Source organism: Microcaecilia unicolor, chromosome 7, assembly GCF_901765095.1.
Source record: "Microcaecilia unicolor chromosome 7, aMicUni1.1, whole genome shotgun sequence".
Classification (NCBI taxonomy): Eukaryota; Metazoa; Chordata; class Amphibia; order Gymnophiona; family Siphonopidae; genus Microcaecilia; species Microcaecilia unicolor.
This window is the reverse complement of record NC_044037.1, coordinates 40,119,722-40,142,521: the sequence shown is the minus strand read 5'-3', so window position 1 is coordinate 40,142,521 and position 22,800 is coordinate 40,119,722. Positions and strand designations below refer to the sequence as shown.

Genomic DNA, 22,800 nt, shown 5'->3' with positions numbered 1-22,800 from the left:
TGCTCCTGCTCAGTAAATAGGGAAGTATTTACTGTTATTTATTATTCAAACCCTGCTGCGAGGCACTTGAATAGACCATTTATGGAGCCAACAACAATAAATAAAACATGCACAGGTGCTAATTGTACGTTAGAAACCTAACTCTTACCGTTCAGTAAATCCAGACTGCCCCAATTTGACTGCCCCTATCGGACTGACCATTCACTTATCGTCTAGATTGTAAGCTCTTTGAGCAGGGACTGTCCTTCTATGTTAAATTGTACAGCGCTGCGTAACCCTAGTAGCGCTTTAGAAATGTTAAGTAGTAGTAGTAGTAGAAACAGAGGGGGGGGGGGGGGCAGAAAAATGAAGGCAGATCAAGGCTTATTCAGTCAGAAAAAAACACAAACAGCTGATGTGGGATTTGAACCCAGGTCCCCCCTGGATCTCAACCCACTGCTCTAACCATTAGACTATGTCTAAGTTCTAGTGGCTGTTTTAGCTTTCTAAGCTAGACGTGTCCCTAGCAGATATTGTGTTATCGCTCGACAATTTGGGAATTTTTATAAGACAGAGAAATTTCAGTCTAGACTTCTTGGCTCAACCACACCTGTTCCAAAATACGCATCCTTATTTGGACTTAGACATTTGATTTATGTAACCCCTACCTGGTAAAATCTTAGTTGCATCATTTGGAGCTCATTGGCAATACTTGTAGCTGCTCCTATTCTGTAGAGTTTGACTATACCACCCCTGCACTTGAAAAGTTACAATGACTTGTTACTTGTAGGCTACAATTCTATTTTAAGAAGAGAATTATATTCCCCTCAAGGTCTTCTCTCTCTCTCTCTCTTCCTTGGGGACATTAGATTGAGACCTAGACAAAAATCTTCTCTTATGGGTCCTAATCTTTTATTATTTTTACCAAAGTTTCAAAGATCCACTATACTATCTGTCAAGAACAACAATGGAACAGCTGAGAGCTAGATATGAGTAATTAGTCTTTAGAAAGTAATCACAGAGCAAACAGTGGCTTCCCCATGTCTATCTCAATAGCAGCCTATGGACTTTTCCTCCAGTAACTTGTCCAAATCTTTTCTAAACCCAGATATGCTAACTGCTGCTACTACATCCTCCAGCAAAGAACTCCAGAGCTTAACTATTCTTTGAGTAAAAATAATATTTCCTACTATTTGTTTTAAAAGTATTTCCATATAATCTCATTGAGTGTCCCCTGGTCTTTATACTTTTTGAAAGAGTGAAGAATCAATTCATTTTTACCCATTCTATACCATTCAGGATTTTATATACCTCAATCATAACTGTTTCTAATTCTGCTGTATTTTTTTTTTTTTTTTTTTTTAGATCTGGCAACCAAAACTGAGTCCATTACTCAAGGTGAGGTCACACCATGGAGCAATACAGAGGCATTATAAGATTTTTGGTCTTGCATCCCTTTCCTAATAATACCTAGCATCCTATTTGCTTTTTTGGCTGCCACCGCAACACACTAGACAGAAGATTTCAGTCTATTATCTACAATTACACCTAGATCCTTTTCTTGAGTGCTGACCCCCAAGGTTTTTTTTTTTTTTTTTTCCCTTACTGATGATTGAAAGAGCCCTAATCCTGTCTGGTAGTTTGCCAAAAGTAGGATTCGCTGGAGCCTATATTTCTGAGGTCTTCTTTTCCTATAATTTTTTCTTGTTCTCTGTCCAGAGAAATAAGGATCTAATGGAAATGTGATGCCCATGGTTTTACGCTATTGCTTTTGCGATTTTCAGTGATTATATAGTAATTTTCTTGAACTATATTTATTGATTGGTAATTGAAATCAAACATTATTATAACTAGGAAAAAAGGCCCGTTTCTGAAACCCATCAAACGGGCGCTAGCAAGGTGTAGGGATGCTGCAATTAATGTTTTGAAAGGGATTGTTAGGAGAAATGTGCTGTCATGGTAATGAATAATTTACATTGTTGTACTATGTGTAATATATATATTTTTTGTTTGTTTTTTTTTTCGTGTTGGTTGTGTGGGGGGAGTGGTGTGAGTGAGTGAGAGATGCTGATTGTGCATGTTAGAGCTTGTCTATTTATTGGGAGTGGGAGTGAGAGACAGAGATCTTGATTCACCATGGCAGAGTTTGTGTATGATGTTGTGGTGGTGGTTGGGAGGAATGTGTGTCTGTGTGTCTTAGTGAGAGTGAGATCTTGATTTTCCATTTTAGAGTTTGTGTATTAAGGGAAGAGTGAGGGGAGTGTGTGGGTGTGAGTGAGAGAGAGAGATGCTGGTTCTCCATGGCACAGTGTGTGTATGATGATGTGTGTGGGGGGGGGGGGGGGTGGAAGGAATGTGTGTGTCTGTGTCAGACAGAAAGATGGTGATTGTCCTTTAGACAGTTTGTGTATGATGTAGGTGGTGGTGGGGGTGGGGAGGGTAGCGGGGTGTGTGTGAGAGTGTTTGGAGGGGGGACAATTGCCTTTCTTCCCCTGAAATTCCTTTTCCTTAGCCCTGTACCAGAAGTGGGGGCTTGGTTATTGATTTGGTTGGGAGTGTGTGAGTTGCATGATCAATCTGTGTTGCCATTCTTGGGGGGGGGGGGGGGGGATGGTAGCAGTGTTCAGTCAGTGTATGTGTTTGTGTGCTTTTGGGGGATTTGGGTGGGGGGCTGTGAGTGTCTGTGTGAGTCAGAGAGAGATATGTTGAATTTCCTTGGTAGAGTTTGTGTATGAAGGGGGGTGGTGGTGCTGGGAGAGAGAGAGAGAGAGAGAGAGAGAGTGTGTGTGTGTGTGTGTGTGTGTGTGTGTGTGTGTGTGTGTGTTCTTGTTGGGGGGGGGGGTGGAGTTTGGTTGTGTGCGTGTGTGTGTGTGTGTGAGTGAGAGATGTTGATTCTCCATGGTACAGCTTGTGTATTTTTTTTTGGGGGGGGGAGTGTGTGGGTGTGAGAGACAGAGATCTTGATTCATGTGGCAGAGTTTGTGTATGATGGTGTGGAGATGTTTGGGGGGAGTGTGTGTGTCTGAGTGAGCGATAGAGATGTTGATTTTGCATTTTACAGTTTGTGTATTAAGGGGGGGGGGGTGGGAGGGGAGTGTGTGGGTGTGAGTGACAGAGATGCTGTCTCTGCATGCAAACATAATGTTGATTCCGTTGGTAATACGCGGTCTGCAAGCAGCCTGCAGTGTGTTAGTGCCGGTTCCTGCAGCGCTATTGCCAGGTGTCTGGCAGTGCCAGCACATAGCCCCGCAAAAACGCAGCATGAGGCTGAGATCCTGAGAGAGACAGAGAAGAAAACGGTGAAGTGAGGGCCGTACCTTGTGCTTTAAATGTCTGGAGGGATGGTTGGGGAGTGATCCGTTGCGTGTTCACGAAGAATCATTTTTTCCGCTGCCTCCTGTGGCTCTATGTGCCTTGGTTGTTAGTTCAATTTGTCTCTGCTGTTGCCGTCCGAAAGTTTGCAGGAGATTCCTTAAATTGTTTTTTTTTTTCTTTCTGGTGTTGTGTGTAGAGGGCGCCAACTAACTCTTATTTTATTTTCTCATTACCCGCCCTCGACGTCATCACGTTTTGGCGCGAGAGTGGGCCAGGGAGAGATGGTTACACACCTATGAACTTATGAACCCTTCACTAATCACTGAAGCCACAGAGTCAGCTTCAGAATGTTGAGGGTGCGTTTTATTATAGTAGAGATGTTGCCCAATTTGCCAGCTTTCCTAACTTCTGTAAAATTTTCTTCATCTGTCTGTTCGTTCTTTCCTGGTGGACAGTAGTACAGCCCTACCAGTATACTCTTTCCCTTGAAAGAGTGTGCTGCGACAGCTAAGACAGCAAATAGAATGTTAGGTATTATTAGGAAAGGAATGAAAAAAAAAAGTGAGGATGTTATAATGCCTTTGTATGACTCCATGGTGCAACTGCACCTCGAATATTATGTTCAATTCTGATCACCACATCTCAAACAAAAGATATAGTGGAATTAGAAAAGGTGCAGAGAAGGGCAATGAAAATGATAAAAGGGATGGGACAACTTCCCTATGAGGAAAGGCTAAAGTGGGTGGGGCTCCAGCTTGGAGAAAAGACAGCTAAGGGGAGATATGATAGAGGTCTATAAAATAATGAGTGGAGTGGAACGGGTAGACGTGAATCATTTGTTTACTCTTTCCAAAAATACTAGGATTAGGAGGCATGCGATGAAGCTAGAAAGTAGTAAATTTAAAACAAATCAGAGAAACTTTTCACTTAATGTGTAATTCAACTCTGGAATTCGTTGCCAGAAAACATGGTACAGGTGGTTAGCTTAGCAGAGTTTAAAAAAGGTTTGGACAGCTTCCTAAAGGAAAAGTCCATAGACCATTATTAAATTGGACTTGGGGAAAATCCACTATTTCTGGGATAAGCAGCATAAAATGTTTTATACTTTTTTGGGGATCTTGCCATGTATTTGTGACCTGATTGGCCATTGTTGGAAACAGGATGCTGGGCTTGATGGACCTTTGGTCTGTCCCAGTATGGCAATACTTACGTACTTATGACACAGGGAATTTCTATCCACAAGAATTCTATGCAGCTGTTTCATGTAGAATGTTTTATTTTGTTTGACTCAATTCCCTCTAACATATAGCACAACTCCCCCTTCTATCATTGCAATATAATTTGTACCCTGATAACACAGTCCCCATTGATTGTCCTCCTTCCACAAGGTCTCCGAGATGCCCAGTATATCTATCTCTTCGGTTAGTGCTATATACTCTTATCTCATCTTATTTTTTAGGCTTCTAGCATTTGTATATAGACACTTGAAATTGTGTTTGTTTGATTTTTTACTTGCATCTACAAGCTGCTTTGAAGTTGACAGGGATAATTTGCATCCTTTACTCTGTTCTCCCATTCCTGGCTTTCTTTCATCATTATTGAAACATATCAGGATTCCTTAAAGGTCCTGTTTCAATAGTATCATTCAAGGATACTCCATACTGAGCCATGTGCTCCTGGGCGACTGTCGGCTCCCCCCCCCCCCCCCCCCAATTTTAGTTTAAAAAATGCTCTCCTTTTTAAATGTTAGTGCCAGCAGCCTGATTCCATCCTGGTTAAGATGGAGTCCATCATTTCGGAACAGGCTCCCTCTTCCCAGAATGTTGTCCAGTTCCTAACAAATCTAAATCTCTCATCCCTGCACCATCATCTCAACTAGTCATTGCCAGTAAATTTGGTAAAAGCAGTTAGCTAGCAGAGTTTAAAAAATGGTATGGATAATTTCCTAAAAGTCTATAAGCCATTGTTAAGATGGACTTGGGAAAACCCACTGCTTATTTCTAGAACAAGCATCATACAACCTGTTTTACTGTTCTGGGAACTTGCCAGGTACTTCTGGCCTAGATTGGTCACTGTTAGAAACAGGATACTGGTCTTGATGAACCTTCAGTCTATCCCAGTATGGCAACACATATGTTATTATAGGGGTGTGTAGACCACAAGTTTTTTTTGTTGTGTCCTGTGTTATTTGTGGGATGTTTTATGTAGGTTTTGTGGAAAGGAGGATAGCTTAATGGTTAGAGCAGGGGGCTGAAAACCAGGGAAGCCTGGTTTCAAATTCCATTACACTCCCTGTGACCTTGGGCAAGTACTTAATCCTCCATTGCCTCAGCTATAAACCTAGGGGGGGGGGGGGGGGGTGAATATTCAGAAAAATTAAACTGGGTTGAATATTAGTACAGACTGCTGCTGCTCTGTTCAGGCAGTGGAAGGGCAGTCCAGCGGTGGAGTTGGGGCAGAGTGAGGAGATATGTGGGCACCTGCAATATTCAGTGCTGGTGCTTGCATACCTAATTGGAAACATGACAGCAGATAAAAGCCAAATGGCCCATCCTCTGTAACCACTAACACTTCCTTTTCCTAAGGGATTGCATGTGCTTGTCCCACTTGGACAAGTTGGACTACGCAAAAGGTTCAATTAGGAAGGCAGGTATGCACTGAATACCAGTTATACCCACATACCTTCTCAGTGGCATTGCTTACCTAAATATTCAATGCTGAAGCCCAGACATGGCCTGGCCTTTAATACCCAGGCTTAATTCAGCCCTATAGCAGCCCCCTGACCACCATGGGCTTAAATGTTGACCTCTTTGATGATAAGCCCTCCTGGGACAGGAAAGTACCTACTCTACCTGGATATAACTTGGATGAAGCTAAACCTTGATCCCTTAATAGTAGGGGTAGGCAATTAACACGTTAATAGCATTTTAATGCCGGCTGATTTTTTAACAGACATGCCCCCATTCCCCCTCGTTTACCTTAACAGCTGGGCTCGAGCTTTTCTTTTCTTCCTTGCTGCCTCAAAGCCATTTTTCTTCCCCTGAATCAGGCTCTGCAGATACTTGAGCTGTGCCATGCAGGAAGTTGGGGAAGTCTTGGTAGGGGCATGAGACAATCTGTGTGAAGGCTGGGGGGGGGGGGGCATGAGAGAATCTGGGTGAAGGTTGGGGAAGGCATACAAGAGAATTTGTCTGAAGGCTGGGGAGGGGACAAGAGAAAGAAACAGAGGGTGAGATAGAAATGATTGCGCTTACTAGGCAAGAGCCAGTAGGAAAGGGCGAAAGAAATGCCCAAAATTCATGCTGTGACTAACTGCGATTATCATGTGATTAAAATGTTTAATGGCATGATTAACCACAATTAAAATTTTTAATTGTTGCCCCTTCCTACTTAATAGTTACTATTTTGTTCCAGAGGCAAGGCTTGCAATAGGCCACCTGCTGACAGTACATATTATTGAGAAAGTATTGACAAGACAGGGAAAAAATGTTTCAGATTAAAAATGGCACAAGAAATATGGTTTCTCTAGGAATATCTTTTTAATTAAGATTTCCATGCAAAGGCATCAGTTCTTTTCAAAATGTTTGCTACATTTTCTTTGAGCCTTCTCCACTGAGATTCCTTTTAGAAGGAAAAAGTCTCTCTCTTTAAGGTCACCACACTCCTTTGCTATACAGCAGGTCAATAATATATAAGTAGTAAGTTCAGTTTACTCCTTTTTCTTGGTTACAATATTTCAAATAAGAGACCATCTCCCCATAATTTGTGTTTTCTTGTCCTCCTCACCATGTGGACTTAGGGCCCTGTTTACTAAGGCGCGTTATAGGCACATTAGCATTATTAACAAGCATTAACCATATATGCACATTAACTGTGTACATGCCTACAATATCCCTACAGGCGCCTACACAATTAGTGCACATGCTAATTGTAGGTGCGTTAAAAGCGCTAACACACCTTAGTAAACAGGGCCCTTAGTCTTGTAGTTTGTATTGGGATTATATTTTCTTCTGTAGCATTCCTGTTATTGCTTTTCAAAGTTAATTCTTTGAACTGGGCTAATGTTAAAAACAAATAAATAAATGTTGAAATTTCCTATATTGTTTCAAATGAACACCTCATAATTACCTCATAATTTTGTATCTTGTTCTGAACTTTATCCAGTATTTAAATAGCAAACTTGTTCCTGTGTTTACATCTGTTTGTAGTCTGGATATGTGGTTAGACTCAGACTTATGTGGGTAGTCACAAGTTCCAAAGTAATTAATGCAACATTTGCCAAATTAAGTTTATTTGTCAGATACATTCTTTTTTTTCTGTATTGATGATCTATAAAAATTGTTAATGCTTTCATTCCTTTCAAAATTGGACTACTGTAACATCCTGCACATGGGTATTGCCAAGAACTAGTAGAATAAAAAAAAGGCCCAAAACCACGCCTACACTACCCGTAGGCCTTTGTCAGCGCACCTTAGTAAAAAGGACCCCTAGATTTGAAAGGGTGTTTTGATTTCTTTACATTGGCTAGCTGTGGCTGCTCATATAAGGGGCCCTTGTACCTTTATATTTAGACATTTCCTTCCCTTAATGTATTATTGTGTTTATTTCATTTTAATTCTATATTATGAACTTCCTTTATATTTTCTAAATGAGCCTAGCCACAATTTTAAACTTTAAACCCTTATATAACCAGTGACTACTGTAGTATTAAAATAATTCAAGTGATTCCAGACCCTCTCTCACTTCTGGCACTGGGCCTCATTCCTGCTGTGCCTCTGTTCTAGCCCAGTCCCCACCTCATGGTGAGACTAAGGCTTTTTATTATTTTTTTTTATGTTGCAGATCTGGTTGCGAGTCCAAATGCAGTTTTTGTGACCCAATTCACCGTCATGATCCACAGTGTGGAAACCACTGCTCTATACTGCATAACTTAATTTATAGCACCCAAGTCAACAAACACTTGATTTCTGTGCATATGGGAGAACATTCCATCAGTTCTTGGTTTTATATCAAATATTAATCACTAGTAAAAGAGGCCCGTTTCAGAGCAAATGAAACGGGCGCTAGTAAGGTTTTCGTCAGGAACCCCTCCCCTCCCTGGCCAACCCCTTCGTTGTTCTGCCATTGCTCCGCCCCCAACGTCATGACATTTGACACGAGGGCAGGGCCCGGAGTGATTTCCCACCCTCCCTGCCAACCCCTTCGTTGTTCTGCCATTGCTCCGCCCTCCAGGGCGGGGCCCGGAGTGATTTTGGTGGCTTCACCACCACGAACCTTCGAACCTTTTAGAAGGAAGTCAGGGCTTGGCTTCACTGACGTCAGTGTCCTCAGAACGTTGAGGGTGAGTTTTATTATAGTAGATGAATATAGCAAACAAGCTAATTTTAACTGAATTCTATAATTTCCTTTAACACCGCTAAATGCAAATTTTCTATAACTTTTCAGCCAAGCTAAGAAAGTCACCCAAGGTAGTATACAGCAAGAACAATCTGGACTACGCAATAGATAACTTCAGCAAAAAAATGTTCAAACAGTACAAATTAAAATATTGCTCCTGCTTTTTCTACGATTCTCTCTGGCTTCATCCAGATCACTGGGTGCCAGTGTATGTGGAAGATGACAGATGGAAATGACAGATGTGACGTGTGGGTCAATCAACCTTGCTGTACCTTTTTTTTTTTTTCTATTTTAGAATTTTGAGATTATCATTTTTGTAGAATTCAAATCCAGTGCCTCAGTTTTTAAGAGACTAGGAGTACATTAACCCTCCTGTTTACAAAGACGTGCTAGCGACTGTCACACAACATTGCCGACACCGCTCATTCAAAGAGAATGAGCTGTTTTGGCAGCACCGCCAGCGTGACTTTGTAAGGGGGGGGGGGGCAGGGTTAGTAAGTTATTTTACATCTGCAAGGCTAATAGTTTATAACATTCTTAAAAAATGCAGGCAGAAGTGCTCATTATAACATACCAAAATTTATTGAATACATTCAACAGATTTTGTAATGAAAAAGGCAAGAGAAGCATTCTTAAGAGAACATTCACATTCAACTTTCACTTGAGAAAGCAACACATTGACTGTATAAAATTGTGTTTAATTACAATAGGTGAAAAAATGTTCTGAATCCATTTTTGCAAGCATCTGAAAACATTATGCTTTCAATTTTTTTTTTTTAACTATACACTTTTATATTCTGTACATTATAAAAAGACTTGCAGTTAAAGTTTGATTCAGTAAGTATTGCAATAGAGTGACAGGAGTTTATGCAGTTTAACCTGTAATGGACACGTAATACAGAATTTGAAATTATGCAAAATGTTATAGCTGTATTAATTTCAACAATTATACATACTTTTGATTACTATTTATATCATCTAGTGTTTCTGGTGATCAAAGTAGCTGTCTATCTACAACTATTTAGAACCAGCATCAGAAACTGGAACCAGTCTCTGAAGACTGTACACTGACCTTTAAAATTCACTAATTCTGTATTTAACTATTTTATATGGCAAACATCATTACTGCAATGGTGGTTTTTATCTTTTAGCTGTCATCCCAACTATGTTTTGAAATACAATATATGGTGAATATGTCTCATTTTCCTGGGATGACAGAATGGCTTTCCTTTACTCCACTCAGGCACCTGCATGCCAAATGCAGACTGTATGGCAAGAACTACTTATAGTCTGACAATGCTATAGCTCCAGTTTCCTTTATCTACCTTGAGTGAGAGATTTGTCAGCTCTAAACATTTTTGTCTTATACAGTGAATGGTCCTCAAGCATCAGATCATGAGGTTTTTAGGTTAACATAGGCAAATGAATGGATTTTTTTTTTTAATACATATTGCTTAGTAGTATCGAACGGCTGAGAATGACACTTCTACTGGCACTGACGAGGCACACATTCCGCCTCTTAGAAGACTCATGATGCTCCTATTTCTCAGCTCATTAAAACCATGCTTGGTACTTCATGGCACCTTAGTATAACGGGTTCAGTGGTGCCATTCCATATTCATGGTGAACCACTGAAAAATTGGTCATTATATGGAACCCAGGTAACAGATCTGTGCTCTGTTGTCTAGCTAATGATTAGAAACCACAAATGAAGTGAAGCTTTCTATAAATATGCACTTAATATAAAAACATGTGAAGTGTAAGAATACAACCCCTGGCAGCTTAGCTCCAGCATTAGAAAACCAGGGATGTCAACTGAAGCTGTTCAGTTCTGGAGGAGCTTCAAAACTGAATTTGGCGTGGCCACACTACACCACAGGGGGGGGAAAAATCATTCAAAGTTTCACAAGAACATTAAACTTATATTCAGAAAGAAATTATCTGTTGTGTCTGATATCTCCATAGTTTTGGCCCTGTAACAAATATAGGATGACATTTACTGTTTGGCAGTCTCTACTTTTGTTTGACTAATAGTTAGTATGTAGTAATTTGTAGTATATACTGCTAGGCCCATTTTATACAATAGACTGAGCAGTAAACAACGTGTGTTAACAATGTTAGTGTGCCCTGCTAGTAAATGGACTCCCTGGAAAATCTTACAATCTGCAAATTACAAAAAACTGAAATGTTAACATTTTAAGGCTCTAATGTAAACCACAAAAGAAGAATACTATATGCTCGGTAACAGTTTTTGTACTAAGGACCTCTTTTTTTAAAAACAAGTTTAAACAAGGTAGTCAAGTATGCATTTAAAAGTGTTTAGAATAAAGTGACAACTATGTCACTGTGGAAACAGGTTTTAAAAAATAAATAAAACATACAAATCTGGTAACATAATTACAAGATATTATGGCAACACTTTGGTTTCAATTTTGAAGGTTTAAACAGTGATTTACATTCCATTGTATGCACTACAATGAGAGCTATGTGATTTAGATGTAATTTGAATTCAATGTTTTAACATTTTTCAAATGCCTTTAAAATAGGATAAAAGATAAAATAATCAGGAAACCATTCACTAACATGTGGTAAGCACAATGCTGGAATTAGTATGGCTTAGAGTGGAGCCGGACTAACATTTAGGGGGCCCTTTTACTAAGATGCACTAACAGATTTGACAATGTGCTAAATGATAAACACCCACAGGAATATAATGGGCATCTGATCATTTAGCGCACACTAAATCTATTAGTGCACCTTAATAACGTGACAGCTGGACACTTAGGACACGCTAATTCCCGTGTACAGCATGCAATGGGTAGGGAAGGGATGTGGCCTGTGCTTTTCACAACTATTATCACAGTAGATGATGCAGACCATTTAATGCCACTCAATAGATGGTGTGAAATGCATCTGTATGACCCGTCACACATTTACCCTGAGGTAAACATATTTTCTCTGCTTTAGCTGCATGGGTAGATTGAATGCATGCCCCAACAGTTAACAGAGGTTCTGTAGATACTGCATCTTAATTTAGGAAATTAAGGTGTAGTAACTGCAGAATTTTAAGCAAGTCATTTGATTATTTTATATATATTTAAAGCAATGGTATAAATCAAGCTAAGTTCTGACCGAATACTGTATAACCAGCTTAGATGTTCCACAGGCATCTACCCAAATAGAAAGTTTGAATAGAAAAAAGCACTTCATTCAGTGTCTCCCCCAGCCCCAAGGCAAATGTCAAAACAATAGAAGCCACGTGTGACCTTGCTGTACAAATATTTTTAAAATCTGCTTAAATGCATACTTGCATGACAGAGGGTTCTAAACAGAAGGGGACAATTCTTTAATTTTATATGTATACACACTTTATAAAATACTTTCATTGCCTGAAGCCAAAAACAAATATAGAAAAAACTAAAGTAAGGGAAGGATGGAAAACCTGAAGTGTTTCTAGACAAAAACTAACTCTGACAAAAACCATGTCAGCTCATGCAGATTGAATGATAAAGAATAAGGTCTGTACACACACAAGACACAACTATTGGGGGGAAATAAGATCCTAAGAACATTTTAGTAACCAGTACAAAATCAGGCCTTGCCTTCCACTAGCTGCGCCTCACATTTTTCCCAACTGGATTCTTGCAAGCATTGCTGCATGGGGTGTTGTCTTGGCATCTGTGACAAGGCTATGGAACACAAAAAGTGATATGTTTTGTTTTTTTTTCTCTTCATTTTGGCTGCTCATGAGAGAAGTTTTGCCTGAAAGCCTTCCAATGTGTTTTCCAACTTCCATAGTGCAAATGTATTTTTCTTCCACAGTGCAAAGCTTTCGCATTCCTACAGTGTGACTCCAACTCTGGAAGTACTGGGAGATGATGTCACCGCATCATCTTTCACATTTTCTAGTTTCAATTCAGAAATGCAGTTAACCATTTCGATAGGACAATAAAACTGGTAGCTCCATATGTGCACTCTGTACAAATGAAAGAGACACATTAATATAACATTTAAGTACAATTTTAAATATAAATCAAGTATATCAATCTATTAAGCAATGGACAAAATCAGTGATTTACAGCCCTGCTCAACAAGTTAGTCTGGCTTAGCATAGACAAGCGTAGCCTACCAGTTCAGGATTACAACAAATCACCTTACTCTAAGCCAGCTTGAACTTATTCACTTGGTGCTGGACCAGTTATTTTTAATCTTTAAAATTCAATTCCATATCACTTTGGGATATGTACAACTACTTTCATCAAAACAATGACCCAGGAAAGCAAAGTCTACTGGGGGGGGGGGGGGGGGAGAGGGAGGAAGTGTGAAAAAAAAAACACTAAAAATATTCCTGTTAAGAACAGGGCTGATTCCAAACATTCTTGATGACCTGATATCCCATAGAAGATGAGCAATGAAAGCTTGCAAGCTGTATGACACTAAACTGAGGTCTTATTTAGATGGACCCCAAGCGATTTAGCAAAGATAAAACTGTCAATATTTCCAGAGTGCAATTTTATTAGGTTAATTGCTAAATGTAATAATAAAATGCAATTTAAGGTTCAAATTATGGAGCTATTATGCTATTTGTAAGCATTTTCTAAGATTGGATTTTATGCTAACAACCCTTGCCATAGCATCCCTCTAGACCAGTCCAAGCTTAGGCTATGCACTCCAACCAGCAGATGGAGACTGAGAATCACTGGCTTCAATGTGACCTATAAAACCCCTGTGTAGCACACATTCAACCAGTATTTCTCAGTCTCCAGGAAATGGTAGATGTATTTAAAGTCAAGTGAAGTATGTTACTAGTTAGGTCCCCGGAGGGAAATTTTTGTTTCGATGATTCACATGAAATTTAACCCCCTCCCCCCCCCCCCCCAAAAAAAACCCCCCCAAACATTAATTTAAAAGTAGGGCCAGTTCTGTTTGGAGAACCTGGCAAGAACTAGGATTGGTGGCCAGGGTTAGTGCAGCCTGTTCAGTGTCCACAGGTGACATGCAGAATGTTGGGTATTATTAGGAAAGGTATGGAAAACAGGTGTGAGGATGTTATAATGCCGTTATATCACTCCATGGTGCGACCGCACCTTGAGTATTGTGTTCAATTCTGGTCGCCGCATCTCAAGAAAGGTATAATGGAATTGGAAAAGGTGCAGCGAAGGGCGACTAAAATGATAGTGGGGATGGGACGACTTCCCTATGAAGAAAGACTAAGGTGGCTAGGGCTTTTCAGCTTGGAGAAGAGACTCAGTGCTATATACTATTCAGGGTACCCAGGAAAGGAGAGGCAGCCTCTAAAGCACCTATAGAATTGTGGATTAAGGAAGTGATTTCTTCAGCTTATCAGCTTAGAGGTCAGCCTCTCCCTTCAGTGTTGAAGGCCCATTCTATCAGGGGGCAGGCAACATCCTTGACCGAATGCAACCTTATTCAACAAAGGATATTTTCAGGGTGGTAACTTGGGTTTCCCTAGATTCCTTTGTAAAGAACTAAAAATGGACACACAGGCACTTCAGGATGCGGAATTTGGGGCACAGATGATTGTTACAGGGTTAGTCGTAGCATACCCGTTTAAAATAACTGCTTTGGTACTTTCCAAGTGTCTAGACAGGTCTAGAGGGATGCTAAGGAAGGAGAAATTAGATCTTACCTGTTAATTTTCCTTCCTTTGGTTCCTCTAGACCAGTCTAGAACCCACCCGGATCAGGTAAGAGATGTTTTCCCATGTTTGTATTCTTTAAAAAAAGTTCTCCCTCTCTCTCTATATATATACACACACACATACATATATCTCTCTATATATACACACACACATACATATACACATAAAAGAAGACTGCTAAATTCAGAGGATTAGGTGACATCCAGGAACATAGGGGTGTGCCTATAGGATTTTTTTTTTTCTGGTCCATTTCTCTCTCTTCCCCAGCAGAGGGGCTGGTTCAAATTAAAATCATCTAGATAGGGAGCCTTATAGGTCAAATTAAAGCTAATTGTTCTATGTCTGGTATGCGTGCATAACCCAAGCATCTGGAATCAGGTGTAGAGGGACTAAAGGAAAGAAAATTAGTAGGCAAGATCTAATTTTTCCTTATGTGCAGTTTTTGCAACGTGTATGCAAAGAATGAAACATGACAGTTGTATCTACAGCAAAATTAGCATAATTAGCTTTAGGTATAATCAAACGTATTAAAAGTCAAACAATTATTCAGCTGGGCTCTATTCTGCAAAATTCAAGAGGTGTCTAGATAGGTATGCATGGGGAAAATCACTATGGGATAGTCACCCACAACCTTGGTCTGAATACCATTTTTACAAATCACAAGACAAAATGACACTGGCTGAATATCTTCTGATTGTCAGGATGTGGCTCAGGAATTTTGCAGCATATTACCGCTATGAAGGCCACTTACATAACACAGATTTCATGGTCAGTTCAAACAGTTCACTGCCATATTCATAAATGATTTCAATTCAATTGTTCCCAGAAAAGCAGAAAAAAAAAACTATTTAGATATGATATAGATGTAATGCTTTAGAGTCATTTTGGCTCCAATGTAGAGACAATTTACAAACTGTTCATAGCTGACAATCCTCTTATTGGCTTTCTCCTTCAACACCATCCTTGTACATTTTACTCTCTACAAATAATTTTATAGGTTGTATCAGTTTTACAAGATGGTTCTGAAAATCTCAGAATGACAAGCACTGCATCTACATATTCTGCGAGGACAGAAATGGCCACACCAAACAGCTGATGCAAAATTTAGGAATACAGCAGATTTGTATTGATTTTCTCATATCTTTTCACCATCCCACCATTAGCAGGAGGAAATACCTGTTACAACACATTAGACTCCTCTGATAGTGTTCGTAAAAGCAGAGATCTGGACGGCTCTGAATCAGGTGTGTTTTTGCTGCTCACTTTTTTCTGTAACAGTGAGGCAAAAGCACTTGAAGTATGGGACAGACTGACCTTATCCAGTTCTACTACTGCAGCATGTCCCCTTCCCATGCCACATCTCTACTTAAGTTGGATCCTTTGAACTTAATTGCACTGATGTGATATATAAAACACATTAAATACATGAAAATAAACACACACATTTATACTGGATTGCCTGTTCAAATGCAATATTTGTTCTTTCTAGAAGACCTATCACTGAAGAAAATCTTATGCACGTTTGTGAGAGCATCCATGTTTTCTTTAGCATATACTCTAAGACACAGAGAAGGAACTTTACTAAAGTGTTATAAAAAAGAGGCTACTGTACCTTCAACAAATTAAAATGCTCTGTTTTTGTGGAGAAATATAAAGAATATTCTACAGAAATGAGAAAGCAGGGACTAGAATTCACAGTGAAAGAAAATCTATTTTAGTGTTTGAAATAAAGCTGAAAGTCAGTAAGATCACAGGAGTTTACTCAAGATGCAAGGGCATTTTAAAGTAGACACAGGCAGTGGCATAGCAAGGGGGGCGGTGGGGGCGGTCCGCCCCGGGTGCACACTGCTGGGGGGGGGGGGGGGGGGGCCGCGCGCCTGTCGGCTCTTCATTTTCATACTCCCTCTGCCCCGGAACAGGTTACTTCCTGTTCCGGGGCAGAGGGAGCATGAAAACGAAGAGCCGGAGGCGCGCGCCCCCCCCCCCCCCAGCGGCGTGCACCCGGGGGGGGGGGGGGGGCGCTGCGCATCGGCGATCTGCCCCGGGTGTCAGCCCCCATAGGAACGCCACTGGACACAGGCATAAATGTTGCCACAGACTGCAGCTTGTAACTTTAGTCATTATTTAGGTAGTAGTTGGGATGCTGTCTAGTTATAGCAGATCACAGATAGTCAAAGCAGAAAAAGAGCACAAGTGGACCTCTGGGAACAGGACAATGGCAGATCTTTACTGTGAAGACCTGACAAGGGCCGTGTTTCGGCGATGAAACGCCTGCATCTGGGGTCACAAACTAAAGTTGGTATATATAATACGACGTGCAGATCCGCTGCAAGATTATACTCTCTTGCCACGGTACAAAATGCTTTCACTTCTGTTGAAAGAATTACTCATGTAAACAGCGTGAGCTCCTTATTCCTGTGGTGTCACTAGTTGCTTTCTGAAAAGACCACCAAAATTCAAAATTTTTCAGATGTTCCCAGCATCTTCCCAAACAGTTAACACAGACAATTTCCTTACTGTATATTTTGAAAGGCCTATACTGTGACAAGAGCAGGAATGTATGGAGACAAAGACAGACTGGACGACCCAGGCTCTGAACAAACTCCTTCCCTATATAAGCCAGTGTCTCCCTTGTACACTCCATCAATCTGCCAAATGCTGGTAGTTGACCCTGCAGCCTATATCACAAGCTGCAAAGAGTGCTTATCTTTGCCAAATAATCAGAAAACATGGAGCCCGTACTTGTTGGTTTCTGGCAATGGTTGCATTCAAACACAAGAGCCACTTTTGCCCCGTTATTTCAGTTCTGCAACAAAGTTATATAATTCCTCTTTATTAATATGCCATTTTATACACATCACACCACATATTTCTTGGCATCTTTATTTCAGTCCTATTACCCTTGAGACAGAACCCAGACAGAAACATGTTTCAGATTTTCCTGAAGTTTGATACATTCATACCTGTGTTGTACTGTTTTTTTGACTTTCTTTGTGAGCCTTTTATTATGTTTACATATACAGATAAATCTATTCCATAAATAATGATCTATATTACATTTGATTGTTCTGTGTTTACCGATAATTTGTTCATTTTATCTGTACACTGTTTAAGGCATTCTGATAATGATTAGACAGGTGATATATAAATAACCCCCCCCCCCCAAATAAACATGGCAAACCTCATGTTTATTATATTGCCATGATTTTGTTTAAATTGTTGCATTTTGCTTACTCTGTTGAAATCCATGCTTCTAATATTTTTTCTCCAATATATTTTCAATCTGACCCTTTGTTGCCTATATTTCTGTAGTTTGTTTAATTTTTCCCCATTTATTGCTTGTACATTATATTGTGGATGTGACAAATCACAGACAGATGTACAAAGAACCTTACATAAGTACACAAGTATTGCCATAATGGGACAGACCAAAGGTCCATCAAGACCAGCATCCTGTTTCCAACAGTGGCCAATCCAGGTCACAAATACCTGGCAAGATCCCAAAAAGGTACAAAACATTTTATACTGCTTATCCCAGAAACAGTGGATTTCCCCCCAAGTCCAATTTAATAATGGTCTATGGACTTTTCCTTTAGGAAGCTGTCCAAACCTTTTATAAATTCTGCTAAGCTAACCGCCTTTACCACATTCTCTGGCAACGAATTCCAGCGTTTAATTACACACTGAATGAAAAAAAGGTTTTAATGATACCCCTAAAAGCTACTAGAACTCTGTCTTCTGTGCTCTGTATTGTGTAATAAGAATGTTGTCTGATTAACCAGAGTAGAAAGGTCACTAAACTGGCTACATAATACTGTACTCTCCCAGAAACAGACTTACACAACCTCCCTTTAAAGGGGAATATTTAAAGGTGAAAACTACTCAGGTCATGCTGTGGGTTGACCTTGTTTTTCAGTCTAAATATACAATGCAAATGGCACTGAACTTGACTGCCCAGACATCACAGACTAATTTTACTCAAGAAAGCTGGGTTTAAGATAGATTTTCTTCTGGTTTTAGGCCTTATTTACACATAAATAATTTTTCAGCTCTAAACTATGCTCAGGAGTTAAAAAACGAGTGACTGAGGAGTTCCTGGAGCAAGCTTCTTACAAGGCCTAAAGCACAAAAACACAATGAGAAGCCTCATTTCCCTTGGAAATGTCTTGCCTCTGAATGCGTCTTTTTAGTACTTTTCTAGGCCACTGTTATTCAGGCAAACCATAATAAAGGTTGCTGTGGGTATGATTGGGGATGAGCCCTCAAGAATATGAAGTACTTAGTAGGAGTTAAAGGGTGGACCTGCTGCAAGCATATTTACCAAATAATAGTTGCACAACATTTCTTACTTCACTAGTATAAAATTTATGTTATCATAACACTTCACAGTTCTCAAAGAATAGGAGGATTTGGAAACATGTGGAGCAGAACAAAATGAAACAGCAAAAAGCAAGGATTGGTTGAGCAAAAAAGGAAGATTACAAATAAAAGGGCAGACAGCAAAGGATTAGGAAACCAAGCAGATGTAAACACAAATTTTCAAAAAAGCTGCCGACAAGGCTAACATCGCTTTATTTCATTCAAAAGCAAATAGGCAAAACTGCTAAATGCAGGAGAGTTTCTTAAAGGGCAGCACATACAAAAGCAATTCAAGAAAAAGTCACCTTATTCACTCCAAGAGAAGCTGTGACTGTTGGAGGTTTGAGAGAGCATGAAGATAGTGGATAATTCCGAAGAAGGGAGGCGTTTTGCTGCCTGGTTCACAAGATAAAAGTAGAAAATTGCAACAGAATAGGACAGAGAAATACAAGAGAGCAAAAGACACAATAACTGTAATTTCAAATTCTTTAATTTATGCAAGAAAGGAAAATAAATAAGGAGGGAAGCTGTAAAGAGGAGAGAGCAAGCTGCTCTGAAACAGAACCATCTCAGCAGGAGTGCTCTAATTTCACATCGGCCATGTGTGTCTTATCCAGCAAAATGCAACCATGACAATGAATTCTGAACACATCTCCTCCTCTTAAAAAAACCAAAAGTTATATATATATATATATTTATATATATACATACATATATATACACACACACACACACATGCATACACATATATACACACACCTCATCCAAATTTCCTCCTCTTATAGCTCTCTGTTTTAACATCTGACCTGTAATTTTAAAAAAAGTCTAATAGAAATTCAGTGCGTAAAACTGAGGGTTACAGTGAAAGTTCAATAAAAGCTTCTGCTGCTTCCATGCTGTTAAAATGCCCCCACTTAGCAAGGCTTCAATTAGTTTCACTGGAGGACTAAATAGAAGGGGTCTGCGTTTGAAGAGAGATTTTTTTTAACCTTTTGGTGGCAGTACTGATCATGGTCCCCTTAATATTTTAAGTTATTTAGAAATTAAGGCTTGGCAGCAACAAGGAACTATACAGTGATTTTCAACCCAGTCCTCAGGGACCACCTGGCCAGTTGGGTGTTCAGGATATCCACAATGAATATGCATGAAAGATTTGCATTCCAAGAAGGCAGTGCATGTATCTCTCTCATGCGTATTGTGGATATCCTGAAAACCCGACTGGCCAGGTGGCCCCTGAGGACTGGGTTAAAAACCACTGCTCTATATTATGTCCTGATGGTACACATACCCTTTGTTGATGGACTCAGGGAGAATGAGGAAAGGATGAAAGGGAAGCCAAATGCAAACTTGAACAAAACTCCATGAGAAAGGTGCTATTTTTATTTTTTAAACATATACTAATCAGTTATGTCCCCTTCTGAGTATCACTCAATTTTGACACCATAAAACTTCCTCCCATCCTTGATGAGCATTTCAATTTGGAGAACTTTTTGGATCGGTTAAGTAGCCATGCTCCTGTGGGTGCTTTTTCAACCCAATCTCCTAAGCTGAACTGATGAGGTGCACAATGGTCCGCATAGACTAGAGGATGCTCCAGAGAATAAGTTCTACCTCTGGCAGCATACAGGACATGTGTCATCACTGTGTGCCAAGCTACTTTACTGCCAACGTAATGCACTATAATTTTTGCAAAATTAAAGACTAAAGTTCCTGACAGGGACAAAAGTTGGCACAAATATGATCACAGTGACACACACAGGTCCTTATGTTACTCCCAAAAGAAATAATGCTTTATACACTTCTGGGATCGGCAAATTCTGTAGACAAATTGGCTAAACAAAACATACATAATTGCAAAGTGAAAATAAAATTCTAGATGGAAACCTTGTGGCTTGCAAAAATGGATCTGTTTTGTGAACTGAAACATACACCCCATGTGACTTTGTAAACAGTAGATAACAGTAGATAATATGACTATTTCATATACACAAAAAGGTAATTTTATAAGCCTTTTCTGTGCATAAAATGCCTCTTATCAAATTATGAGGTCACACCTAAAAGTATAAAAAGTGCAAGATGGTACACATTTGTACAGTAGGCATGCTCAGGGGAGGCGCTAGTTTGGAGTATCAGTGGTGTTGCAATTTATGTACATATTTTATTAAAAATATATGTCCTTTGGTACCATCATTTACACTTGCATGAGAGAAGGCATAATGTTTGCACCTTGAATCTAGGTGTGATTTCTTTCGGATTAATGCTATTATTTTATAAAGATATATAGATGCCTTGTGTCTTTATGAAACAGGAGAAAGCGAAGTTACTCATCTATAGCAGGTGTTCTGAGGGCAGCAGGATGAATATCCACACTGATGGGCGACAACATTGATGGAACCCTGGCACAGAGATGCTCTCCACCATTGTTTCTGGAAGCTTTTGGAAGTGCCCGACTACACAAGTATGCACATCTTCCTGCCTGCTATCATCCCACGATTCCAAGCTAGTCTTATACTGAAGTTGATAGCATTCAACTCCAAAGGGAGGTGGGTATGATAGTGTACATATTCACCCTGCTCCTCTTGGAGAACAACTGCTACAGGTGAGTAACTTTGCTTTCTCAGAGGGCAAGGAAGAAGCTGTATCTACATGATGGGAATTCCTAGCTACCAGGCTGCCTGGAAAAAAAAAAGTGTGCATTTTAATATTTTCAGTTTATAAAATAATGGAACAAGTTAATTGATTTAACTGGCTTCTCAGAAAGAAAAGTACAATATCACGGCCAAAATTCTTAAACATGGCTCCAACTGAAAAACTGTGCCATTCTATACAGGCAAATTTAAAGGAGTATGTTTAGATTGGGGGGGGGCACACCAAATTAACTTAGTCTTTTCGGTATTCAATATCAAACGAGCTTATGGCCTGGAGAGAAGAATCAAAAAGGAGCAATAAGGTAATATCAGCATAATAAGAGAACCCCTTATTCCCGTCAACAGCTCCCAAAGGTTGCCATAACTAGGTTAAATAGATAGGAGGTAAGGGGGAACCCTAAGGGACCCTACAGGATATCATCCATATTGGGGAAACACCACCATCCTGCTTAACAGAGTACAAACAATCACTGCGAAAACCAAAAACTCAGGAGAAAACTCTTACAATAGAATCTAACAAAAATAGAATCAGATCATGGTTTTATCAAGACGAAAGCAGCAGAAAGATCAAACTGCAATAACAACATTTGACGACCATGAGCTAACTGCACATGAATCTCGGCTAATAAGGTCCCCAATAAAAAGGGAAGCTGTGTCCCTCTGAAGATGGCATTACTTTGCCTATATCATTGACTGTTTTTGTCACTACTGTCCATTCCCCCGAAGCAGGTCACATAGCCCGAAACACTATTAATGTGTCGGGTCTTCAGAATGACTACACAGTGCTGTGGTCTACTACCTAAAGAAAGCTAAGTAGTCACACACTTATTTATTTGTTGTGAAGTTTCACAGTGGATTTGTATCTAATTTTTACAGTCAAAGGAAGATACAAAAATTGGATTCATTAAACTGGTGAGGCAAACCATTATTGTAATTCCCAACCAGAATGTAAACTGTAAGTCATTTTGAACCAAAACTTGTTTTGGGGTAACAGTGAGATACAAGAATGCATAAATAAATAAAGTAAATGATTGATGACATTTGGTGGAGTTTGCTGAAACTTCTTGGCCTCTATCTCAAGCACAGTACCAGGGTCCCTCAGCAAATACAAGGACGAAGTTGAATCCTTCCTTGTCCCTGGGGTGGGATCGAGGAATCCCCATTGTCTAATACATCTCCAGAAGCCATTGGGGCCGATATCTTTGATGTTTAAGTCAATGGACTAGACTCAATGCCAAAAATGTTTGCACTGCTTCTTACAACCTCTAATACTTCTTGACATCTGCGAACATAGTTTCCAAGGAACCGGATTAAGGTCAGGCCCCAGACACTGCAGCCATCAGTTGTGTCTCCATGAAAGACATAGTCCTGAAACACCAGGAGTATTTCTCACAACCACTGGGAGTTTTATGGGATACGACTGGCAAAAAATAGCCAAGG

The 22,800-nt window shown here is 39.8% G+C and overlaps 1 protein-coding gene across 3 annotated transcripts in view; it reads right to left on the bottom strand.

Annotated features, from left to right (window-relative positions):
* Window positions 1-9,673: 9,673 nt before the first annotated feature.
* Window positions 9,674-22,800, bottom strand: part of ATP11C (ATPase phospholipid transporting 11C) — a 265,355-nt gene continuing 252,228 nt past the window's right edge. For 2 of the 3 annotated variants that reach the window (XM_030210362.1, XM_030210361.1), the window contains exons 29-30: window positions 15,530-15,622; window positions 9,674-12,667 (exon numbers count right to left, since the gene is read on the bottom strand). In XM_030210362.1, the coding sequence (XP_030066222.1) occupies window positions 15,533-15,622 (90 nt within the window). In that variant the 3' untranslated portion in view covers window positions 9,674-12,667; window positions 15,530-15,532. The remainder of the gene's footprint in view (window positions 12,668-15,529; window positions 15,623-22,800) is intronic. The other variant, XM_030210363.1, reaches the window with a different exon arrangement.